Here is a 25,878-nt window from a genome sequence, read left to right as displayed (position 1 = left end):
TTATTCTCTCATTTATGTAAGAATGTAACAGAATACATGTGTTACATTCTGATTTAAATAGAGTGTGGAAATCAGAAGGTGAGTTGATAAAGTGTATTAGTAGATTTGGAAAAACAAAACCAATTAAAGCTGCAAGCAGCGTTATGAGGGCCCTCGCACCCTGGCGTGTCGAGCCACGCCCAACACCTAAAACCAGCAGGTCCGATCTCATGTCACATTGATGGAATTCATTCATTTAACCACCAACTAACATCTCATCTCATTCAATTATGATTATAGTCGTCCCACTAGGTGGCGCCATAACCATTATTGACAAAGGGCATAACAAACATTTCCGAGGTCGAGTCTCATCATGCCTGCGACCTTTGGGAGAGATTGGACTTTGTGTTTTTGAGTGACAGCAGATTACTGCTTTTTGGCAAGTGATTGACATTCGTGTGCCGCCATGACCACCCCGTTTCCCTGAACGTAAAAAGCTTCGCAATTTAACATCACAAAGGTCTTTAGATGCCACACACTGGAGATCGTGGCAATCTGATGAAATCCCTTGGAGGAGTTCATCAAAGTACAGTGCCTGAAAGGAGGGGGAAATGTCGCCAAAATTACACATTGATTTTAAAATGGCTGACTTCCTGTTGGATTTTGGATATTGCTCCAAGAGACTTCTTTGTACATCTTGATATCTTCCATAAGCTTACCAGGTTTCCGACTCATAGATGAAACACAGAGCAGGGGCTGTTGTTTTGAAATATTGTAGGGGGCGCTGTGGAGCCATTTCGCGCTATTCAATAAAAATTATCACATAACAACAAAGCCATCATCACATTGGAGGTGTTTGCCAAATTTCAAGACTTTTTAAAATTTCCAAGCCCGCAAAAGCAACTTCATTTTTCATGGTGAACCACGTTGCCACTAGGGTGCGCCGTTCAGTTTAAAGTCACAATTTTCTCACTGAAGCATCATGACGGACTGACGGTGATATTCACTGCTTTTGAGTTGTCCACGATGAACTTGTGAAAATCAGTACAACAAAGTGTAAGATATGACATTTCCTGTTCCCACTAGGTGGCGCTGTCCTTGATGTCAAATATGGCAGTTGAAATATGTTCAGGGTTGGAGTCTTATCATATGTTTTGTCTTTGGTCCAGATCGGACAATGTATGACAGAATGAGAGGCAATAACATTTTCATGGCGAGTCATCGAAATTCGCCGTGGCGCCACGGCCTCACTGTATTGTGAAAACTCAAAAGCTCCGCAATTTAACATGGCCCAGGTGTGTAGTTGACACTGACCAAAGATGAAGCTTATAGATTCAAACCCCAAGGAGGAGTTCGCAAAAGTTCGAGGCATGGAAATGGCAAAATTAGAGCCAAAATGTCACATTCACTTCTAAATTGCGGACTTCCTGTTGGGTTTGCGTCAATGGGCCAATTGACTTTTTTGTTCGACTCGGCATGATACACATGTGTGCCCGATTTCATACATGTAGCTCAAACGATGTGGTCGTAGGGCTGCATTTAACAACACATAGGTGGCGCTCTAGAGCCATTTCCCAGTGCTCATATGTAAAACCATTAAAATACAAAATTTTTCACCAGACCTGGCATGTGTGCAAGATTTCATGAGTTTTTGAGCATGTTAAAGCCCTCAAAAAGGCAATTCATTTCGGTGAAAAATAATAATAATAATAATAATAATAATAATAATAATAATAATAAACAGAGCAGATACAATAGGGCCTTCGCACTGTCAGTGCTCGGGCCCTAATTACAAGACTGGGAATTTCCATCCATCCATTCTCTTTCACTTATTGATGCAGGGTGACGGGAGTGGGGATGGGGTGTGTGGGGATGATTGGAAACTATTCCAGCTTGACAATCAGTGAAACGAAATTTTTTTTCCAAGGCATACAGAAAAAAAAGATTGTTTTGCTTCTTTGGATATTCTGCATCTGTACAAAGATGATGTGTCCATTAGGTGGTTAGTTAGGCTAAAGATGCAGAGGCCCTGAGGGGTTAAACGGACTGCAACTTAAGAAACCAGCAACAAATAGAAAAATCATACAAAAGCACACAAAACACAACAGAAGTTGAATAAAACACCATGGAAATAGAAGAAAATGCAACAAAAGGTGAAAAAACCCCACCAGTGTTTCTGGGGGACGCAATAACTTGGCGGACCAACTTTGGAAGTGACAGAAACCAAAACATGAGAAGGATTGTCCTGAGATATGCTGAATTCAGTTTCACATTCATAAAGATTTATATAACAATGCAGAAAAATGTTTGTTATTAGCTGTTTACTGTTAGCTTGTCACTTTTGAGCTATTCTGTCCTTTTACTTTCTTCCCAAAAACCCTTTAGTTTTGTGATTTTTCTTAATTTCTTGAAGTTTTCTTTCTATTTCTGTTGTGTTTTATTAAACTTCCACTGTTTGTATGCATTGTGCATTTGCTGGTGTTTTCTTAAGTTGCAGAGCATTTGGCCTCTCAGGGGCACCGTATACAGAACCCAAGCTACCAGGAATTACTTTCTTACATGTGTAGATTTTTAAAATTTATTTAGCTGTGCTGTTGATATAAATGTGTGTCAGCACAGGCAGAGGAAGAACAGCAAACCACATAGAATGTCACTGAAGTGACAGCAGGCAAAATAAACTTTAGCAACTAAGAACCAGATTTACTAAATAGAGCTAAAAGTGTTTGGTTGGTTTCACGGCTTATTCACAAAAGTTGCACTGTTTACAATATCAATTGAAAAAAGTAAGAAATGGTTTTGTTTGGCTTAACTGAAGCAATTACTGTATGGGTATATTGCATGTTGTAAAGGTTTGCAAATCAGGTTGCACGCTTAATTTAAATCTCTTCTCCTCAATATAAAGGGTACATCAATAAGAGTGACCCAATTTGAAAGGATTATTTTTTAAGCAATGGACACAGCAGCTTGCTTAAAATACATGGCTGAAGCTAAAGTTTTCCATACAAAACAAGTGCTCAATTTGCCCCCTCTCCCGAATTAACATTTTGTTACAAATGCAGAGCTGATGTTTAATACTGGAAACCAAACCATGATCCCGAGACCAAAGTATTTGTCTAAAGCCTTCCACATTTAACAACATGTAATTTACATGTACTGTAAAACAGATGCAATGTTATGTTTCACCAGCATTAACTGTTAATCAAATCACATTTTAAATCTTGATGAAAAGAACAACACTTTTGCTCTGCATACACATGTGCAGTGTCAGATTAGTTTGGCTAACCTTAGCAGTGCTATCAGCAGAGCCTTGGTTTTATTTTATGTAAGAAAGAGACATCGCTGTCCAAAATATGGTTACACCGGAGACTGACTCATTTTTGGAGGCTCCAGTCCCACTGTTACTTTAGTTTATGTGATGCAGACTGAGTTTATGTTTAACAAAATGTAAATATATAAAACATTTATGAGTACATTTCCATTCCTTTCCATTTGCAAAACCCAATGTGCACACTTCACTGTCAGAAAGAAGCTATTGTTGAAATTGTTTAGATGAAGTTTGAGGTTTGCATATGTAGGCTGCTGTGCTTGAATATTCTTCAAAGCAGCTCAGAAAAACATTATTCGGGACAAAAGCAGACAGTGTAGAGAGCTGAGAAATCCAGCCTAAATAACAAGCTCTTTTAAGTGCCGACAACCACCACAACAGCCGGGGGGCAAACCTGCGCTCTTCATTATTCTGACCCGTGCTCGGGTTTCACAAAAAACCAGCTTTACGTCAGCTTTACATTTACATTACAGCCTGACTGAATATTCTCTTGACTACATCACCCCCCCTGCATGCCACCCTTCCTTCCCCACATGTCTTGTTATCATCTTGTTGCTTGCTGTTCAAAAACTCTAGCAAATAATGCAAAGTGACAACAGCAACTGGGGCTTTTTATTCCTATGGGGTTTAAGATTAAGCTCTCGGGATGTCATCCAGACCAGTGAAAACAATCTTCTTTACTGGAGGGGAAGGAGAAAAGAAAGAAAACGCTGACACTGTTGGAATGAAAAAGCGTTTAATGTTAAAAGAAGGAGTCTTTTTATGTGTGTGTGTGTGTGTGTCTGTGTGTGTTCCTCACATGTCTCTGCAACAGTTCATCGGATCGACTTTAAACTCCACTGCTAGTAACAAGACTGCATTATGGAACTGTAGGTCATTCTGGGGGTTCTTGTTGATGTTAGACTTAAGGTCACAGTGATCATTAGGGGTGGTCATAGCCATGAAATTATACAATGAAAATGTAATTGTTTATTTTTTCCTCTGTTTTTGCTGGTTTGTGTGTTTGCAGCACCCTCTTTTAGACCACTTTTACCAAGTGACAGCCAGAGACGTCTAGCAAATACTCGCTAACTGGTTGGGAAATACACATTTTCCACTACTGATCAAAGGTTTCCAGGGGAGCGGTAACTGGCTAACTACATGACTGGGGCCTAATGCACCTTTACCACTACTAAGTGCTGTTAAGCTGGATCTTAAAAAAATTACTAGGTAAAGACCGTGTGGTGGGGCATGGTCGGTGGTGCCGCTGCAGGGGAGGCGAACACACCTGCAGGGCATCCGCAATCACGCCGGGTTAAAAGTGTGCAGGGTTCTGGATTTCGGTGTTGTTGTTGGTGATGTTGTTGGTGGCAGTGGGTCGTGCTGCAGCGGTTGAGTTTCTAGAAGCAGCCGTGTGAGAAGCGTTAATAAAGATGCTGAAAAGCATGTATGTGTGCACAGGTCTGCCGTATTATAGACAGCATATAAGTCATGTGAAAGCATGGGCAGGTAGGTGATCTTCCAAAAACAGTCAGTTAGCAGTAAAAACTGAGCAGCAATTTTGCTTGCTGCACTGGAATGATGTAAAATGTTCAGCTAACATAAACCACTGGTCTCTGCTTTTCATTGGAACAATGCAGCAGTGTTGTTAAGGGGGCATGTTTTTCTATGGAGGTTGAGTGCTCAGTGAGTTATAGAAACAGACTGGTGTGCTACAACTGCTGGAACTGAATTTATGGGGCAACCATGGCTCAGGGGGTTGGGAAGCTCATCTGTAACCGGAAGGTTGGCGGTTCGATCCCCCTGCTCTCTCTGTCCGGGTCGTTGTGTTCTTGGGCAAGACACTTTACCCTACTACCTACTGGTGTTGGCCAGAGGGGCCAATTGGGCGATATGGCAGCCTTGCTTCTGTCAGTCTGCCCCAGGGCAGCTGTGGCTACAACTGTAGCTTGCCTCCACCAGTGTGTGAATGTGAGAGTGAATGAATAGTGGAATTGAAGAAAAGCGCTATATAAATGCAATCCATTATGATATGGCACATTAACAGTGTTGGTGCATCAAATTCCTGCTCCCATGAGGCCACTGGAGCTAAATGCACCCAATAAAGACAATGACAGCAATTCCACCAAATGACAGAAGCTGAGTCAACATGCAGTGGTGGTTAAATGCTTGTGAAATGATCATCGTGCGATTTGAAGTTGAGCAAATGGGGGAACAAAACTGTATCTGTGACTTGAGGTCACAAATACATAGTGGGGCCTAGTCAAAAATGCACGTTTTCTTATCTACCTCTGCTGATGCTAACATGCAGATGAAAGCAACACTGCACTTGGTTCCTTGTTGCAAAGCATTAGAGTAAAGCTGCTAGCGAGAAACATAAAACACATTGTAAGAGCTGAGATGCTTGGTTGTGCCCAGAGCGGCTGGTGTGTTGGCGGGGGTAAATGGAGAATGATGGTCAGCACAGAAATAATCTCCATGATTCTCCTCCTGATTGCCTCACGTCTGAATTCCCTGTGCCATGTCTTTTCCTGATCCACTAATCGATACCTACACACCCCCCACACCCAAAGTCTTCCCACTAGCTGACAGCAGCCATGCCTCTTCCAGCCCATTACATGCTGTAATTGTTTCTTTATTTTCCTCCCGTTGTACTGGCAGTGTTACCACAGTGTGGCCTTATGTCACCCTCTGGACCCACAGAGAGCATAAGCCCGGATCAATTGGCTTCCCCACGAAAGTCCCAACATTCTTTTATGGCTAACACGTTATTCACAAGTCACATGTCACGGTAACTCTACCTTTTGCCACACAAAGCACACATGTAAAGGTCAGCTGTCAGAAGGAGGACGAGAGTCAACAAACCCTGGCATCTAATGTTACGAGACGTGACTTTAACATCCTTTAACATCCATTAGACTGACTGCGGGTATTGTCCCGAATTATAAACCAAGGGGAAATTTTACTATCAAACAATCCTGATGTTAACAGTGAGTTTAATTTAGTGCTCAATATACTCCAATGAAGTTGCATGCATGCTAAAACCACACCGTATAACCATACTTCTATGTTTAAGCTGATAGTGTAATGCAGTTAATGCTGCGTTCCGTTCTTTTGGCATTTTTATAGTTTTACCGCTCTAAGGACTTCAGACTATAAGCTAGAATGCAAATGTTGAGGCAAATGAGAACAATCTACACACCAGAAAAGCTGAAAGCAGGTGTTTTTATTTATTTATTTTCTCTGTTTTGTTTCTGTCCACCTGATGAATGAAGTTTGACTGCCTGTGAGCGCTGGGTGTTGGGAGACTCTTGCTCCTTCAGTTCAAGTTACTGCTACACAGCCGGACTTGCTGGAATTAGTTCCAGTGCAAGTGAAAGAGTTGCGATCTGCCGGAGAGGTGGTTGTTAAAAGGGGCTTGCAACAAAACAGGTATTGTCTGGGTATGGTGGTAGTGGAAGGAGAGGTGTGATTTTTGGTGAACTGATGAACAGTGCTCTGTATCAGCAAGCAGGTAAGAATATTCCCCGTTTTTTTACCCTGTCCCTGAAAACACCTGCTTACCTAGACTGTTAGAAAAGCTCTGCAGAGATAACTTGAACAACATAGTTGGTAAAACTGATCACTACAAGCAATACCTGTGTATCAACCAATTCACTGTTAATTTAAAACCGTCTTTTTCTTTCAGCTTTAAGGTTGAAAGCAAATTAGGCTTACAGAATGTTGAGACTTTATATAAAAAACAGACGTAGCCACTGTAATGTTGCCTGCTGGTTCTTGATAGCTGCTGCCCTCATACTGTTTTTTCAGCATGACAAGTGACCACATCCAGGTAAAGTACATGAGTACAACAGATACCTGTTTCTATATTCACAAATAACATAGTGCAGAAATGCTTTGAGTGCATTCTTCTAAGACGGTTATTACTGCAATGAACTACACAGAAAGACTAATTGTTTTTGAAATCCTCCTGAAAGGGGCAGCATGGTGACCCTTAGCACTGTTGCCTCACAGCAACAAGGTCCTGAGTTCAATTCCACCATCAGGCCGTGGTCTTTCTGTGTGGAATTTGCATGTTCTCCCCGTGTTTACATGGGTTCTCTCCGCGTGCTCCGGCTTTCTCCCACATTCCAAAGACATGCAGTTAGTGGGGACAGGTTAATTGGAAACTCTAAATTGCCCATAGGTGTGAATGTGAGTGTGAATGGTTGTCTGTCTCTATGTGTTAGCCCTGCGACAGACTGGCGACCTCTCCAGGGTACACCTTGCCTCTGTCCTAAAAGGCAATACAACAAAGAAAGATAAGAAATGTTTTTTTGCAACTCGAAAAACATGAGGCAGAGCAGGAATATGCCAATAATAATGCAAACCCTCAATGCATTTTAAATGGTTATGCCATTAAAAAACATTAACTCATAATAGCTGTTTAAAAGTGCTAAAGCAGCAATAGAGGCCAAAACCCATTTTTGTATTAGGTCTTAACCCTTTATTTACCTTAGTTATGCCCATTTTGCTATAGAGGGAAAATCAAACGCTTCCTGAAAGGACTGGAGTGCTTTCCTTTTATAGCTAAAATTACAAAATAAGTCTATTTACCAAGTATGAATCTTGGTAAATAAAGCATTAATTGTATATTTTTTTATCCAGCTGTAAAGTTATGCATTTTAACACTGGAGTATATCAGTAATGACTCGCTCACAGCCTCAAGTGGCCTGCATTTTTTGTTATTTCTGCATTTGCTTCATTCTGGGATCCGCAGGCTGTTGTGCGGTTGAGATTTATGCATTGGTTGTATTAGCTCGTTAAAAAGCAGATTGCTTCTGTGAGGGATGAACCAGAACTCAAGGAACAGGAATTTTCTCCCGTCACCTCAGCACTGAAGACATTTTTTCACCAGGTGTCTACATGCATCTGTTGGAAGTGAAGTTGCGTGGATAAACGAATTATATTTAACCATGTAAACAACAGAGCAGTACGGTGGGCACACTGTTTGTGTAATTCCTTTATCCTATATACTGATTACAGCTGCAGTGTGGTTCTAATTGGCAGTGTGTCTGAAGTGGAACACTGTGTTTTTGCTTATTGTATGCTTTTATCTTTGTTAAACAGGTGTGTGGAACCATGAATCTCTTCCAGCATATCTAGCTGAAAATAAATATAGGCATTTATTTCCATCTGCAAGTGTCTTTCATGCTCCATAGATATGAGCTGCTCTGGCAAAAAATTACCCCTGTTCAGTGGAAACAGCAGAGTGGTGAAATGCATGTGAGATGGATCATCTCAGACAAGCATGAGGGTGCCAGTTTCTGCTTGGCCATTACTGCTGTAGCTTACGAGAAGTGAGAAAGGTGATCAGTGGGTGGAAAGTGGTCCTATTCTCCTACTAATTCACGCAAAAGAATGGGCCACTGGTATTTACGGCACTCTGATTTAAGTCCCCAATGCTTGAGGTCATCAGTAGATAGACTACATAATGTGTGTTTTCTTTGGTTTATCTGCTAGATCAACACATCTCTGCTTCACTATCATTCATGCTCTACTATAGCAGGGTTTGCACTGCCTTTTATTGCTGATAACATTAAATAACAAAAAGCACTCAGAGCCAACCTCTGCCAAAGCAGCTCACTTTCTGGACACTGTTTACTTTTAATGGAATAATGCTGTAATTTTTTATATATTCATTCTGTTTTGTTTGTCATTTTTAAACATACTTCAAGAAATGATCTGAATAGATCTGAAAAATATAAATATAGTTGCAAACTGAACACGTAGGAACATGTGGCACCCTACAGTACTACTCTAATACTCTTTGGAAAGACCCATTCAGCTAGCTCCTGATAGCATCACCTTCAACCACCAACAGCCAGATGCATCTTATACAAACTCCTGGAAGTTTCTGTTGTGATTTAGCTACCCTTTTAATACCTGGTTATCAAATATTAATGGTGTCATCAATGAAGTGTACTACACAAACAAGGAGATTATCTACTAATTGGAAAATTGTCTCTCGAAGGCCTGCTACATTTTGTAGACTGCAACTGTTTTAAGCAAAGTACGATTAATAGGAAGTGGAATGGCTCTCTGCATGTTGCCTATGGCCCAGGTGACATTGCAATGTGCTGTACTGTGCTTGAAGGACATTCTCCCTGCAGCTCTCACCTCCCATTTGCTGTCCTGGGTTCTCCTCTTGAGCTGGATGTTCCAGTTCTCGGCGTCCACCTCTGCACAGTGGGCGATGGTCATGGCCACCGGGCAGAAGAGATCCAGGCCAGGAGGTCCGTATGTTACTTCTGGGCCCAGGAGGATTTCACAGCTGTCCAGTGTTTGGACACTAAAAACACACAGAGCGTAAATGCAAATCTTATTAGGTGATACGAGGAAATAAGTTACAGTACTGCAGACGACAGACACTGCCTGTGTTCACACGTGGAGACACGTCAGCAGAATGGATGCCTCGGCTCTCGTATAATTGTACCTTTTGATGCCTGGACTCGCTGTGCGGCATAAATGCATTTACTGCAGCTATGAGCTGCTTGCACAGCTGTCTTTGAAGCAATCTGTGCAACAAAATGCCTTTTTGCAGGACTGAAAAACAGCTGGTACCAAGGTGAAATGCTCCATTCACTTCTTTACCTATATTTTTTGAAGCTCCATATTTATGATAAAAAAAAAGATGGGGCAGCTTCACTGCTATCCACTCCTTTCCATTATATTTGAAAGCATTGTTAAGACTCCTTGCTGTGCTCTTTATGGCTGTCCATATTTAACACATTCTATTTAGTAGAGCCATCATATGTGCATAACATCTCTCTTTGCACTTGTGCTTCTGCTGCTGCAAGCGAACCAACAAATTGAGCTTATGAAAAGAGGTGGACTGCCAACAAAACATGCCTCCAGGCAGGTACTTCCAAGTTTGAATGGCCGAAAATGCTGGACCCTTGCTCCCCAAGTTCAAGTTATTGCCACACAGCCAGGCTGCTGGAATTAGTTCAAGCACAGGTGAAAAACTCTTGCCGGCGACTTGGAGTTCGCTCATTAAAAGCAGCTTACAACAAACAGGTCCTGCCAGTGGACGGTGGCGAAAGCAGCAACTCTGGTTGAGCTTCTGAGAAAGAGGGCAGGCAGATCATGACACAGGAGAGGAACACCTCAACAAAGCTCTTTAATCAGTCATCAGGTCAGAGAGATATATGAGAGGCTTGGTTTGTTAGGACTTCTTCCTTTGAATGAGGCACACACTAAAGCAGCAGCTTTAGTGTATGAGACACCTCTACAGCGCAGAGGAATGCCGTATGTTGTGTTAGTGCCATTAATTTACTACGACTTGTATCTTAGATTTGTATTTTTCACCATCATTTTCTGATATCATGCTTGTAATACATCGCAGTTTGACATTTCTTCCACTATAACAAATTACAGTGAAGGAAGGAAGACATTCACTAGCGACTACAGCTAGAAATCCACAACACAGCAACAGATTGACTCAGCAGTTCATGATTCAAGAAATTGACAGTTTATTTACACAACTGGCATCTATTTTTGTACTAAAGTAGAGGGTTTCCTTTGTTTGTACTGGTACTTTGTAGATAACTTGATTGGATTTTTTCTATCTAGCTTTATATAAAACTTTCACCTATTACAGAAATAGAATAGAAAATCAATATCAAAAGAATAGATTTTAATTTAAAAGGTGACATGAACTATCCCTGTTTAACACTAGCCACACCCGTAAGTGCTGCACCCTGATGAATACATTAAAACAACAAAAAGAATGCACTACTAACTGCCAGGCATCAGGCTGGTAATGTGTGTGTCACAAACAGGAGAAGTGTGCAAATCCAAAGACTTGAACAGCAGTCAGAAAAAAATCTGGTCAGAAAACCCAGTGCAAACCCCTCAACATAAAGCTAAGATTTGGGATATTTATGTGCACCTCACTATGTATATTAGTAAGTAAGTAAGTAAGTAAGTAAAATTTATTTATATAGCGCTTTTCGCAGATAAAAATCACAAAGTGCTTTACAACAAAGAAAATGAAAAATGAAAAGAATGAAATACAACAAATAACAACGTAAAACTGTAAAATACAACATAAAAACAACAAATTAATTAAAAGCTTACCTATATAAAAATGTCTTCAGCTGCTTTTTAAAAGAATAAATGGAGTCTGTACAGCGTAAAACCAGTGGGAGAGAATTCCACAACCTTGGTGCCACTGCCTGAAAGGCACGATCACCACGAGTTTTAAATCGAGTGCGTGGGGCCACCACCAGTCTCTGACATAATGACCTTTGAGCTCGGGAAGAGGAATGCGATTTCAGCAGGTCAGAGATGTACTGGGGAGCTTGACCATGTAGGGCCCTAAAGGTTAAAACTTAAATTTTAAAATGAAACATAAAATTTACAGGCAACCAGTGAAGGAAGGCCAAAACTGGAGTGATATGAGATCTTCTCCTGTTAAGAGTCGTGCTGCAGCATTCTGCACAGTCTGAAGACGATTTAAAGCTGATTTGTTAAAACAAGTAAAAAGACCATTGCAGTAGTCGAAACATGAAGAAATAAAAGCATGAATAATCATCTCAAGTTCAGGCTTTGACACCATTAGTCTGAGTTTTGAAATATTTCTTAAATGATAAAAACAGTTCTGGACAGTTTGGAATGTCCCTCAAGCAACATCGAGCTGTCAAATATGACACGAGGTTTCTAAGGCTCGATTTTACATAAGGGTCTAAGAAGCTGATATGCTGCCCTATCTGGAATCATATGGTCAGGAGCAATAATTAAAGTTTCTGTTTTATCAGATCATATTATACATTATATAATATAATATATACATATTATACATTTCTAACAATATTTCTAACAATTGTATAATATTAAGAATTATTTTTATAGCATTAAAATAAATGACACAGTGAACAAAAAAATGAATCTGAAACTCCCCTTTCCCCCCCAACTGGTTCGGCAGATGGCCCCGACCCTCCCTGAGCCTGGTTCTGCGGGAGGTTTCTTCCTGTTAAAAGGAAGTTTTTCATTCCCACTGTCACCAAAGCGCTTGCTTATAGAGACTGTTGGGGTTTTCTCAGTTTTTTGTGTTGTAGGGTCTTGACCTTACAATATCAAGTTAGGAAAAAAGATCTGATAGATAACCTCGAGCAAGCCCATACAAACACTAAGCAATAATAATCAATAAATCATTCCTAAAGATGAAATCTATTCACAGGTAATGTTAGCTCTTAATTCAGATTTTTTGGACCATCAAATTATTACGCAACCATTCGTATGCCTTTTTAAAATGCGTTAAGTGATTCAGACAACATCAACTTTTTCAACTTTAGCCTTGATAAATTTATTACAATGTCACTGCCAACATACACAATGCACATGTGTATGTTGGCAAAACCAACATACACATGTGCATACACACTATTACTAAACAGTCAATTTTATGATTAGGTCTTTATATTTCACTATCAATCATTCGCTCTACATTTTTAAAAAATCTGCCAATCACACCTATTGAAAGGATTAGCCCAGCAAAATGTCTCAACATCGCCTCACAAAGCTTTCAGTCTGCTACGTGCTCACGGCTGTTCTGACACTTTTCCTAAATCACACTGAAACTCCTTTTTTTCTCAGAATGTTTGTGGATATGAGCCTTGCAGTGGAGTGCCGGGGGAACAAGATGCAACCACATTTTGTTAAGCTCTGCTTTGACCGCTGCTTTTTTTCCCACAGGGTCATAAACATGTTTGACAGCGAGGCTTGGTGCTTTTATGCCCGTTTGTCTGATGACCCCCTTTCAGTGTGCTGCTCCCGAAAAGCAGAGTTCACACTGAGATTAAAAGTTGGCGCCTGGCATTGAGTGACTGGTTCCTCTTTGTGTTCTGTATGGTTTGATCTTATTTAATATTTCTTTTAGCATTCATCCGGCAACCTGCTGAGACTTCCTGTCAAGAATAATGTTTATGTGCTACATAATTATTTGCTGAATTAAGCAATAGCGGCAGAACTTTCACAAAGTTCACGGTCCTTTCCTTCTAAGCATTGCTGTGGGAAATTAGCTGTCCATAAAAGTGATATCAAACACAAACACTGCTACACTTCCGATATGACGAGCTGTCAGATTTGGTTGGATGAGTGTGTAAACAAGCTGGCAAGGTCAGCTTCAACAAATATATTTGGAGAAAACTTGTGTGCACCCATTTAAAGCAACCACAGTACCTGAAGCTCCCTTTTGATAAATAACATATAATAGTTTTATATTACAGGATTTAGTCCAAACTTTTACTTTTGCACCTTAATAAAGACTGATTTGAATGTGACATTCATATATTGTACACACACAGGAGTGAAAATCTTTGTCCTGCAGAAACAACTTTTGTATTTATTAGCCATTTGTATTTATTCTGATTCCACTTCCACTGAAAATATGACTGAACATTGTTAGTCTTACAACATTTGCATAATTCTGATACTTTTTTCCAATGCAGATTTTGCATTTTAAGATTTAAACAGGCAGATTGATGCCAATGATTTTTGAGCTATGAGTCTTTTTGCATAATCATCTGAGCCAGTGGTTCACAAACCTGTAATCTAACATATGCGAGGCACAGATGCTTCTGTTTTAATTGTGTTATATTTAATTTTTTAGATACTGACAGCTGAAGACAGACTGGAAGGTAGACACAGGGAAGGAGCAACAAACAGCAAAAACTTACTGTAAAGGTCCTGGTATGGTAATACATACGTACAGTTTCAGAAATTAATACCTTATATTGTTGGATCGATTCATTAATATTGCAGCTGGAGATGATTGAAAGATTGAATTTAATTACTTACTACTGGGAAGCATAAATGTACAATACACTTGTAGATTTAGATTTTATTATCTGGAAAAGAAGAACTGACTATAGCTTTAAGCTAAAGGTGTAATATTTGCATCCAAAATATTGTGGAGCCGAAGTATAAAGTTGTATAACATAGATACACACTTGTCAAAAAATTAAAGAAACTCTTAGAAAACACATTCTCATGATCTCAAAGGAAAAAAACAATGTAACTGTCTATACTGGGTAATATGCTATGGATGAAAGGATGGCTCATCACTTCATGGAAATGAAAATGATCAACCCACAGAGGACTGACTTCAAAGACACACAAAAATCAAAGGTATCTATTCCTTTGTCCTCCAGAAACTGTTTGCTTACTCTCACCACATGAGGCTGGACAGTCATGCACCAGGAGGAAGCCAGGACCCACTGCACCAGTGATGGGTCTGACAGTGGGTCCAAGGATCTCATCCCTAAACTTAATGGCATTCAGGGTGCCGTTGCCTAGCCTGTAGAGGTCCGTGTGTCCCTTCTTGGATATCTCTCTCTAGGCCATCACTTACATCACTGAATCATGTTAAAGGCAGCATAACATTCTCTATGGCATCTCTAGACCCTTTCACATCTGTCACTTGTGCTCATGGTGAACCTGCTCTCATCTGTGAAAAGCACAAGGTGCCAGTGGTGGACCTGCTAATTCAGATATCATAAGACAAATGCCAATTGCGCTCTTGAAACGCAGATGGATGGAACTTCAGTCAGTTTGTTTTTTTTTACTTCTGCAGTAAAACATCTCCCTATGTACAGTTTTTGTCAAGCCGGCTTATATTTGTGATGCAACTGTGTGTGGTCGCCTGAGGATGATCTCTAATAACTTGGTAGAGATTTCTTCCACAGGCCAAACAGTTACAGCGTTGAACACTTAAGAGTCTGAACACTTTTATGGCGAGTTAACAATTCACAATAAGAATTACTGCCAGAGATTAGAAGTAACTACTTAAGTACTTCATTACTGTATGTACTGTACTTCCTTATACTCCTTATCCTTATTTTGAATACAGGCTTGTTACTTTATGTTCAGTATCACTGGCACTCGTTCCAGCCCACTTTAACGTTGCAAGTTATAGCCTTGGTACTTTAGCATTTAGCGAGCACTAGAGAAGAGGAGAGAGCATAAAGGAGGTAATGTTTTTTTTTAACTGTCAGTTAATTTCAAATACAAAATTTGTATCAGCTCAACAAACATCAGCAAACACAAACTGTGTGAAGTTTGTTGCACAGTGTGTAGCTAGCTAAAGGTCCAGCTGCCATGAAAAAGACAGGACAAGAGAGGAAGAAGAGAATTATTTAACTGCTCAGTGAAGCTCGATAAACTACAAATTTGACAGTTACATGTAGGGATGCACCAATACCGATACTGGTATCGGGTATCGGGGCCAATACTGTAAAATGTGCGTGTACTCATACTCGTAAAAGTTAACCAATACCATGAACCGATACTAGCTTATTTCATAAATCAGAGGGTGGCTTGTCATTTTTGTTGTAGTTTTTTAGATTGGCCACTAGGGGGACATCCCCTAGAGACAGTGCCAATAGTTCAGTGATATTCTGTTAAATTACAATGTGGAGACTCTGCAATAATTTAACAGAAGTGCTTATTTTTCACTTGTAATTTTTTTGTGGTCATTTTTATTAAGATATTATTTATTATCGGCAAAGAATAAAATAAAACCTGTCTTCCAATTCATTGCATTTGTGTGTGTGTGTGTGTGTGGTAGAAGTATCGGTTTTTGTACTCTGTATCGGCAAGTACTCAGATCCAAGTATCGGTATTGTATTGGTTTGAAAAAATTGGTATTGTTGCATCCCTAGTTACATGTAATGTGATCATTTTTAATCACATATAAGATCTGTATATGATGTGTTTCGATAAATTATGCATTTTCATATTGTGAAATGTCCTGCAAAACAAACTTAAGTTATTCAAACGTTGCTTGAAAATAGTTTGTACGAGATAAAGAGGTTAGCTTGTGGTACTGTGGTGTTGTTTTTACCAACTTTATGCTGTCTAGTATGGAGACAATACACACTATACTGTTACTGTATACTGCATTCTGATTTGTTCTTATTTAACATCACTTGTCAGTATTTCCAAGTTAAGGATACCAAAAGATACACTCTTTGTCGTTTGCAGTGCCAGATATTGGAATTTTGTTGTATATCTGTATTTTAATACAGTCTTACTCATCCAGACAAGTCCAGGAAACTTCAAACTGCAACGTGCAGGGAACAGCAATTATTGGGCCAGCAGGCGCACAGTCAGATACTGATTTAGGGAACACTTATTTTGCTTTTTCTCTGCCTTCAGTTGGCAGTTGGTGTTTTTAATATTGCTCCATCATTGGGTAACTTGGAATATTGTTTGCAAACTATTTTTTTCTGGATTTCAGCAGTTAACTTATTAGAACCAGTAGAAATTGAAGCTGAAATTACAAAGATGTGATTGAAGGTGTAATAAGGCAGAAATGTACGAGACATTTCATATTCCATGAATAATACCGTCCAAATTCTTACCAGCTAATAAAAGTCAAAGTCATATCTACACACCACATCTACAATTTTTTCTTTCTCACTGTCTCACTCCTTTTATTCTGTGCAGGCCTGAAATTGCTCATTACTTTTCTGTTCAAAAGACTGAAAGTTGACTCATGTTGCTGAGCAGCCCGCTGGATACAGCATGCCACCAACACCATAGCAGTTAGGGGTGTGTTTCCCACAGAGAGCAGCCATGCTACTTGCTGTGCTGCTGCTAGATGAAAGCATGCTTTTAAATGGCATGTGATTTACCCAGAACAACTGCCTGTTTACTTGCAATGTCATGTTCATACAGCCATAATTGTCTTAACAGCCTCCAAAATGATACTTCAACTTTATTTATGTCTTCTCCCGCCTCCACCTGCTGGAAACTTTTCTGACTTTTTCATAAGTGATGTGTTATGTAAGCTCCTCTGCCATTACAGCAGCTTATCAGAATTAAAAGCAGATTCTGTCTGTTGGAACACCTTCACAGTGAGTGCTCTTTCTGGGTGCTGACATCTACTCCAGACTTCCCAATTACTGCTTCAGCATCCGCCCTGGTAAGGAAGGGTGAGGTATTCTGATTTTGTCTGCTTATCAGGCCGGGTGCTATCTCATTGCACAACCCTCTGCCCTATGTCTGTTAGCTCAGCCAGTTTTTCAGTTATGTCAACAGCAGTCCGACTCTTTACTAGCCCTGAGAGAGCTCTTGGCCCATCAGCCAACAGCACTGAGCCTGATCACACATTTAATGCAAAGTGCAGGGAACGAGCAGATTACCTGCTCCTTAAGTAGCCTGCAGCTCAGGCCCCAGATTCCTACAGCAGCCTGAAGGGCCTGAGGCTAGCAGTCTCTTTTCTCAATTCCACTTGTCATCACGATGAAGGGCCCTATACGGCAGCTTCTTGAGCGCCTAGAGGAGGTGCATTATTTAAAGTGAGCAGTGATTCACTCCTCGGGGACCCCAGGAGCCGCGCAAAGTGGCAGACTGGGTCGGGGGTGGTGACGGCAGACTTAATAAATGCACACATTAGCACACTCCATTAGCTTCACCTCTATTTGCTTGTAGTCTCCCACCTGTTTGTCCCACTGTGCTTTTGTCCATTTTAAGTTAATGCAGGCACCTTATGCGGTGTACGGATACATTAATCAAACAGGCTCCTTTAGGAGACTTTTAGCTTTAACCAACCTTTTAACTCTGCAAAATCTCTAATGCAGCGTAACATGAAAACAGCATTGTGAAAGCTACAGTAGCTGATTGACATAAATGTTCTGGAGAGCATTAACAATAACTTGAATCACCAATTTGTGCAAAGAGTAAAAAAAAGAAAAAGAAAAAAAAAAGCACCATTTGTAACGCTATTACAATTGCTATTCAACTAACTTTGAGACCACTTCATCTTTAGTCCCAGGACCTTGGTGCACTGCAATCCACTTGACTGGGAAAATGAGAGCAAGCAAAAAGGCTAATCACTTGAAACAACTCAACATGCTATTTGGTCACTTATCACTGAGAGCACTGCTCAGATTGCTAAAAATAACACCAAATTACTGTAACTATTGAAATAAATGTTTGAAACACTTGAGAAGCTAGCATACAAACATTGGTATGTTTTGCTAAGGTTGAAGCACTATTTCTGTTGCTTTTGTACAGCAGATAAAATGATCTTTGCTTCTAATTCCTGTTGTAATGTTTGTGATGTTTGTAATGTCTCTGTGCCCTTTGTGTTCCCCCCGGGCTACACTTTAGTTACTTCCTACTTTATTCTGAAGGTTAATTCCTCATGTGGCTTTCTGTGGTTTTACTTCCCTCGTTTTTTCTTCTTCCTGCTTTTGTTGTTCTCGTGATTGAGGCTACATGTGCCTTTTCACATTAGGGAAAACAGTGGTTGCTGATGCCTAAATTTATTACGACTGAAGGCAGTCGTAATAAAGATGTTTTTATTCAAAAACGTAGGTAAAGTCTGAAACCACTCGCAGTCAGTAGCCATATTCAAAACAACTTTGGTGTGTCAAGATGTTAATAAACAGGGGTGCACATAAGTGGTCCGCAGGTGCGCATTCGCTGTCAAAATAAAAGATGAGCACTAGATAAGAAGTTGCAACGCGCTTTTGCGTACATAAGATTTTCTGGAGGAGGACAGACATTTGTTTAGAACTCTTAAAGATGTCGAAGAAGCAAGCTCCTTTAAGCAATTACTTTGGTGTTTCTCCACCTCCAAAGAAATGTCAGGAGTCCGAACTGCAAAAGAAGCGCGTATTCTCGGAAAAGTGGTTGCAGGAGGTGAATGCACAGAGATGTGGTGCAGAATATGCCGTGAAAATCCCACTCTAGCGGACAGAAACAGTGCCTTTTATATGAACGCAAACCCGTGTTGCAACTTCTTATCTGGTGCGCGTCTTTTATTTTGACAGCGAATGCGCACCTGCGGACCACTTATGTGCACCCGTGTTAATAAAATTGCATTATGATGGAGCCAGTTTGCTGTAGTCTGACATCAGTTTGCAATGGCTTAGGTTGGAAGTTTAATGCAATCTGCTTATAGTAATATGGTGATTAGTTGTGATCATTTGTGAAAAATGCTGTTGCCATCTACATACACAGACATTTATTTATCCATGTTCTTCCACTTATCCAATTCAAATGGGGGCTGTAATCTATCCCTGCTCCCATAGCTCGTCAGTCTGCTGAATGGCTAACGCAGAGAGACAAACAACCATTCACACTCACATGTACACCTACAAGTAAGTACAGTACAGTGTACTGTGTGCAAGCATGATGTGACAATGTTGTTTTACTAATGGGATTAATGCTGAGCTCCTATACATTGTTAAACACTCATGGTTAATTGAGAAACAAAGCACAAACCATTAGACTTAAGTTATTAATATACTCTAGTACTGAATGATAATATTAAATATTAGGCTCATTAGGTTCAGCATCAGAACAGGCAGGACAGATCTCATCTTCCTCATCAAACTGCAGATTTCCTCATCTATGTTTGAGCCTAACATTTCAAATGAAGATGGATCTCTGCCCTGAGGAAGACAAGACTTTTTTTCTAAAGTGTAATGTCACCTTGGTGGGGACAGTGGGATTTGTGAGCCCTGAACCGAAACCACGAACAATGTGTTCATCCAGAACACTGTGCAGTGGGATCTCCCAACTACGACTGGACCTGCTTAAAGCAGGTGCTAAAAAGGCTCTCCATCCTGATAAACAGATCAGTTTGGACAGCCAGAGTGGAAGCAGCCCAGATTTTAACCAGAGGGCCAGTCATCCAAGCAGGAAGTCGTGTCACACCTATGCACTGGTGCACTGACAGCTATGTATAACAGATAATCAGTTTTTAGCCCTCAAACTCTATAAAACCAATCCTGCAATTTATTCTGTGAGCGCTGCTGGGTCTGTTCGTGGGATTTATGAATTAAAAACTTATAAACAATATACTAAACCAGACCCCGAATGTTCACCTGGGCCTCTTTCATAAAGCACATCTGCGGAATATAATTTCATCAGAAAAAGTAATTTTCCTACGAGAACAAAGCTGCTTCTGCCTCAGTAGGTTGAAGGATTTATCTTACAATACAAAGTGCTCATAAAACCTTGAAGGCAAAAGCGAATATGTCTGACCTAAGCAAAACCGCGACTTCAGAAGATTTAGATGAGCCTTTGAAAAGCTTCAAGAAAATAGCTTTAATAGGACTGCGAGTGTGTGGAGAAGTAGGTTGGAGGGGGGTTGGGTGCAAGATACTGTAGTGGGAAAGAGTAGGATACAATTCTGTGTCCACTGGCCTGCTACGACACAGACGGTGATTAACAGATGGCGAGATGACAAAGTTAACAGACCACCAGAAGAAAAATGTCTGTCAACAGTAAATATCTTTCAGTGCATGAGGAGCAAGGGGAAAAAAATAAAGACATGAAAAGCATGGCTGTGGCTGAAACAAAACACTGTCATGTTGGAGCCTGACATATTTGCTGAAAGTTTCAAAGGTAGAAAAGATGGTGGGAGAAAGTAAACACTTTCTGCTAGCAGGTAGGGATCTAAAGGAGGGGATGAAGGCAGCTCTACACCAAAAGGATTTACACCTGTAAGGACTTTCAAAGACCCCATGGAGCATGCTATACAGTTGTCACAGAACCTAGGAAAGAGTGCTACCAACATACAAACATACAAAGCTAATTATCCATTTGCTTTTCCTCCTGGTCATGCCTTAGGTAGCAAAAAATAATGATGGATAATTACTGACCTAAATAAAGGCTACATTTGCCTAAATCGAGTACACACTATCATTCCACCAAATTAGAATACTGTTTTTCTAGATAAAGTCATTTGATGGGAGTGCTCATCCCGCCCCCCTCCCCTCACCCTGCCCCTCCCCGAGCCTGGTTTCTTCCTGTTAAAAGGGAGTTTTTCCTTCCCGCTGTCATCAAGTGCTCATAGCGGGTCATTTAATTGTATTATTGTATATGATATAAAGCACTCTGAGGCAACTATTGTTATGATTTCGTGCTACATAAATAAAAGTAAACCAAGATGTATTGTGTTGGTGAAGTAACACTACATCAACACTTTTTGAAGTGTTGCCTCTATAAAAACATATCTGAGCCCAAGAGAGTAATGCACATGTGTTAATAAGTTAAGATCTCTCATAGAGGTCTATGATTGAGTCACTTTTAATCAATTATCTATTTAATGAATGTCAAAATATTCATTTTTAAATGCAACCGGACAAAACAGTCATCTTTACTCTTGAAAAATAGGTTTTGCATGGACTTACTCTCCTTCCTTTAAATTACTTTATGAAGCAAAGGCCAGATAGCGACATTGGCACAGCAGATCTGTGATCATTTTTAACTTACCATGATTCATAATTTATCTTTACTATGTATCAATTTATATTGCACATGTGTCATTTATATTTTACATAGTTTCTACCTGTCTGGTGACTATGGATGTAAAAAAGTTTTCCTAAACTCTATCATGATTCTGTGTTTACAGGACTTCTTAAAAATCTCTGAGATTGAGAGGTTTCCATGTATTGTGTGTAATTGTGTAACTCTATAGAGGACAAAGAAGAGCTGTGCTGAATTTTTAACATCAGTATGAAACATGTAATGGAAAATTGAGTGACTGCTTTGAAAATCAACCTCAAATACAGAAAATCTGCATCGTGACAGGCATAACTCACTCTTTCCACCCACTTATTATGTCAGTGGCTCCCATCAAGGCGAGCTACATCCCTGTGATTTTGTAGGTTCTATTCTACTATGCTACTTTGTTCAAGTGGAGCCATGTGAATAAACAGTGACACTTCAGAGGAAACTAGAAACCCTTGTGAATCTCCACAGGGAAGACCGTGCAAACTTCCGCCCTGGAGACAGCTCAGTCCATCTGAGGGTCATTACCTAGCCGTGATCAGAATGCATAATGTACGTGCTGCCAAGATGAAAGGCCCCGAGAGAAATATGTGCCTTCTATTCTGTCGTGCTTGTCCATCAGCGCAACCAAGCTCCGTTCATCACTGCATTCATCATCGTTTAAACAAGCTTCCCGGGTCGTGACTCTCTCCCAGAGCGCCACATTGTTGACACCGAGTGGAGTACATAACTACATATTGACTCTCAGAGTGACGAGGACGGGAAAGGCATTGGAGGATTGGACATTTGACTTTGCTTCTTATCAGTCAGTTATCTAAATAGAGGACTCCATTGCGAAGTCCCCCCTGGGTCGTGTGGTGTAAACTTGAGTTTCTCCACAGCTGCTAGGACATCAAAGCCCACACTACCACCTGTGAGGGGCTTCTGGAAATGAACACCCATATCGAGAGACCAAGAGGGCTCCTAAAGAGAGAGGGAGATAGGCCCATCTGTCACATAGCCTGAGGGTAAACACACATGGACGCAGAGATGGCTTTGGGGAGGGTCACACACATTACCTTCTGTACAAGCTTTACAAGTGGTTGCCAATATATTCATTTGTTCATTTTTGATGGCTTTGTAACACGCCTTTATGATCACTATCATTGCTACAACTACTAACACTAGCAAGCCTGATTACCAAGTTGCATCCTTACTAATTAGTACTAAGCAGCTGATTAATTAACTGGTGAGTTATTACTCACCAAAACTGAGGCACAAATTGCGTTATCAGATAGTTCCAATAAAGATTCTCCATAAGGCCACCAACACCACTAACACAGCCAAGTTTAGCAACTTAAATTAGCAGAGGTGAAATGGATCAGCTACAGCTAGCTGCCCAAATGTTAATGCCTCAGAATTGTCCAAAAAGAGGAGGAAAGCATCCCTTATACAGTAGCTGTAGCTTTTCTGGAGCCTGAAATACTATCTAGAGGAAACAAATGCATTATTTCCTGCTGGTCAAAAACTATACTAAGCAGCTGCTTTTGGAAATGAAAAAATGTGCTGAACTACTGAGCGGCAGTGATTGTAGCAAGGTCAAATGGTCGGTTTGTTAATGATCAGAGTGCCACAGCAAAAAACAAGCCATAATTAAGCAAAAGTTTCTTGATACATATCGTACCAATAATATGCTACTGACATTAATGCTATAGTCACTCAAGCGAAGTGACTATAGCATATAAATAGCGTTTGGAGAGGAACCAGGTCTGCCACCAGCCGCCATCAGTTGGTAATAAGGTGGAGTCTGTCTGTTTGCGATTGAATGGGGTTAAGTTGGCAGTTACAGTTACATCTATGATAATAACGTGATTGACTGTGATAAATTAGCAAAGATTCCAAATTTTTCTTCATCTATAGATCCAGAAATTTACTGTAACAGCTTCCATGCAGAGTCCAGCCAGAAACTCATGGATCTGAAACAGAATTCAAGAAATTCCTCCAAAAACAGTTACATAGTTACTGCAGGATGGGAAAATGACACACCAGAATGCAACCAGCTGGCAACCAGTTGAGTCAAATCCTCTGTTGATTGACATAGATTGACTGCAATGTATTGCCATCTGTCTGCATTTACAAATTAGACAATTATTTACAATCCTTGGCCAATCTGTCTGAGACTGACGCCAAGCTGCAGTCAGTCAGTGCGGGGCTACAACTGGTTTGAGACAGGTTGCTTTTCCATCTATTGATTCTTTATTACCTTTCTTGACTTCTTCTTGACATGACTTCTTTATAGTTTTTCAAGCTCCTAACATAAAAAATGATTAACAGCAATTGATAAGCTTAGAGGCCTATAGCTAAGGTACATTAGCTAACATTAAAATGATAGTTAGCTAATGTGTTTAGCCAATGAATGTAACTGGCATTTCTTATTTTGTCTGACATTTAATTTATTTTGGATTTAGTCACATATATTCACTTGTACTTGAGAGCAAACCATTCATCAAAGACAATTTTCAAAGACAGAGGTAAATCACTAATTTCAACAAAAGTAAACTCTCCTTTTGATTAGTGCCTCCATTTTTTTTTTTAGATGTTCTCCTACCTTCTTTTCCATCAGTGCAGGCGTTTGTTTTTGCATTCTGCAGTTCAGAATCAAAACCTGCAAATCAAAAGCTTTTGATTGCATTACCGGTAAAAAATAATTACAGCTTTCCTGATGAATGGTTTTTCAGGAAACTTTTTTTTTTTTTGCATCTTGCTTTCCATATGTAATTTACAGGAGATAGTACAGGGTCAAGCATTAATGGTTCAGCAGCTCAATCATCCATTATTAATCAGTAATAAAACAAAGTTCCTCCAGAACAGTTTTATATCCTGACTACTATAAACCATGATGGAAAAAAGGAGTCTGATGTGTAATATCTTGTGAAGGCTCCTTTCATTATCAATCAATTTTTTTAGCCTAAGAAGAGTATCTGTAGTCTTTGTTTGATACAAGATTTGTCAGCCAACCGCCTCAGACACATCATAAACAACTTCTCATTTTGGCTCTAAAAGGCTGTGTGAATAGTATGAAAGACAGCACAAGCATATGTGTGTTACACTCAGACTGTCTTGCTATCCTCTTACAATGTAGCTTGCCATCACCAGTGTGTGAATGTGTGTGTGAATGGGTGGATGACTGGATGTGTAAAGCGCTTTGGGGTCCTTAGGGACTAGTAAAGAGCTATACAAATACAGGCCATTTACCATTTACAATGTTTAGAGACAGTGACATGAAATCCTCCAACTGATCGTTAAAAAGCTTGATTTTTTTTTAATTAATAATTTTTTTGTATTGGTTGAAATTTCATGCTTGGAAGACTAGAAGCTAAACTCAACACAGACAACAGACAGTAAGAAAACATATTTCTCTGAGTCAGAAAGCCTAAATCGAATTCCTTCATCCCACAATGACAGAGCGCTGATACTGCAGCTGCAAACAAAGTAACAGAAGATTGTAAATAATTAGAGCAAAGCAGGACAGCGAGGACAGGTGATGGAGAGTCAGGGCAGATGGATGATAAGATAGAGAGAGAGTGACAGGCAGATAGATGCTTCAAATGATATTTAGGTAAACTGTGGCCTCACCTTGCTTCTCCCTGATTGATCACCATGTACATCTCCCAGGACATATTTTCAGCCACGGATCCATGAGGCACCAGGAGGCTGACCCCTGAAACACACACACACACATTTGTGTCAGCAGCAACTCCTCCAGCAGCCTGACAGCATAGGGCAAAATAAGAGCATGTCATACATGCTGGGGTTATGTAGATATTTATGAGCGCTTCAGTTCACCTCAAAGAAAAGAGTGACCTAGACTTGGGCTTCTAAGTGCATGCTGATTTTCAATGGGAATACAATAAAAAAAGGGCTTATTTTGGCATATCTGAACAGTGTTCACATATCATGAGCAAATGAAGACATAAATACTACTTTTCTATAGGGTTAGCTATAAGACAGCCTAGAGTATTTCGGGAGGACTCGGTGAAGCACTGGCATTTGCGGATTTCTGATTCTTGACTGGTTGTTAGCAAAGATAGAAATAGATAGAAGATGTTACTGTACTTCAAACTTTTCATCCTGTCTCCATCCACCCAACCCTAACTGGTCAAAGCAAATACTTGCCCATCAATCTAACGGCAGGAGTTTTTCCTCCACCATCACCAAGTGCTTGCTCATAGGGCTTTTCTTTACATTATTACGGTCTCTACTTTACAATATAAATAGCCTTGAGGAAACTATTGTTTCAATTTAGCGCTATATAGATGAGC

The 25,878-nt window shown here is 40.1% G+C and overlaps 1 protein-coding gene across 4 annotated transcripts in view; it reads right to left on the bottom strand.

The window, feature by feature from the left end:
- The window catches only part of unc5db (unc-5 netrin receptor Db), a 284,478-nt gene that overhangs the window by 40,181 nt on the left and 218,419 nt on the right, over window positions 1–25,878 (bottom strand). For all 4 annotated transcript variants that reach the window (XR_014877264.1, XM_085180735.1, XM_085180733.1 and 1 more), the window contains 2 exons: window positions 25,193–25,277; window positions 9,443–9,614 (listed from right to left, as the gene is read on the bottom strand). Coding sequence is in view for 3 of the 4 variants with exons in the window: in XM_085180735.1 (XP_085036861.1) it covers window positions 9,443–9,614; window positions 25,193–25,277 (257 nt within the window). In the remaining variant the exon portion in view is untranslated. The remainder of the gene's footprint in view (window positions 1–9,442; window positions 9,615–25,192; window positions 25,278–25,878) is intronic.

This window comes from Neolamprologus multifasciatus, chromosome 12 (genome assembly GCF_963576455.1).
Source record: "Neolamprologus multifasciatus chromosome 12, fNeoMul1.2, whole genome shotgun sequence".
In the NCBI taxonomy this organism is placed as follows: domain Eukaryota; kingdom Metazoa; phylum Chordata; class Actinopteri; order Cichliformes; family Cichlidae; genus Neolamprologus; species Neolamprologus multifasciatus.
This window is presented reverse-complemented; position numbering and strand designations above follow the sequence as displayed.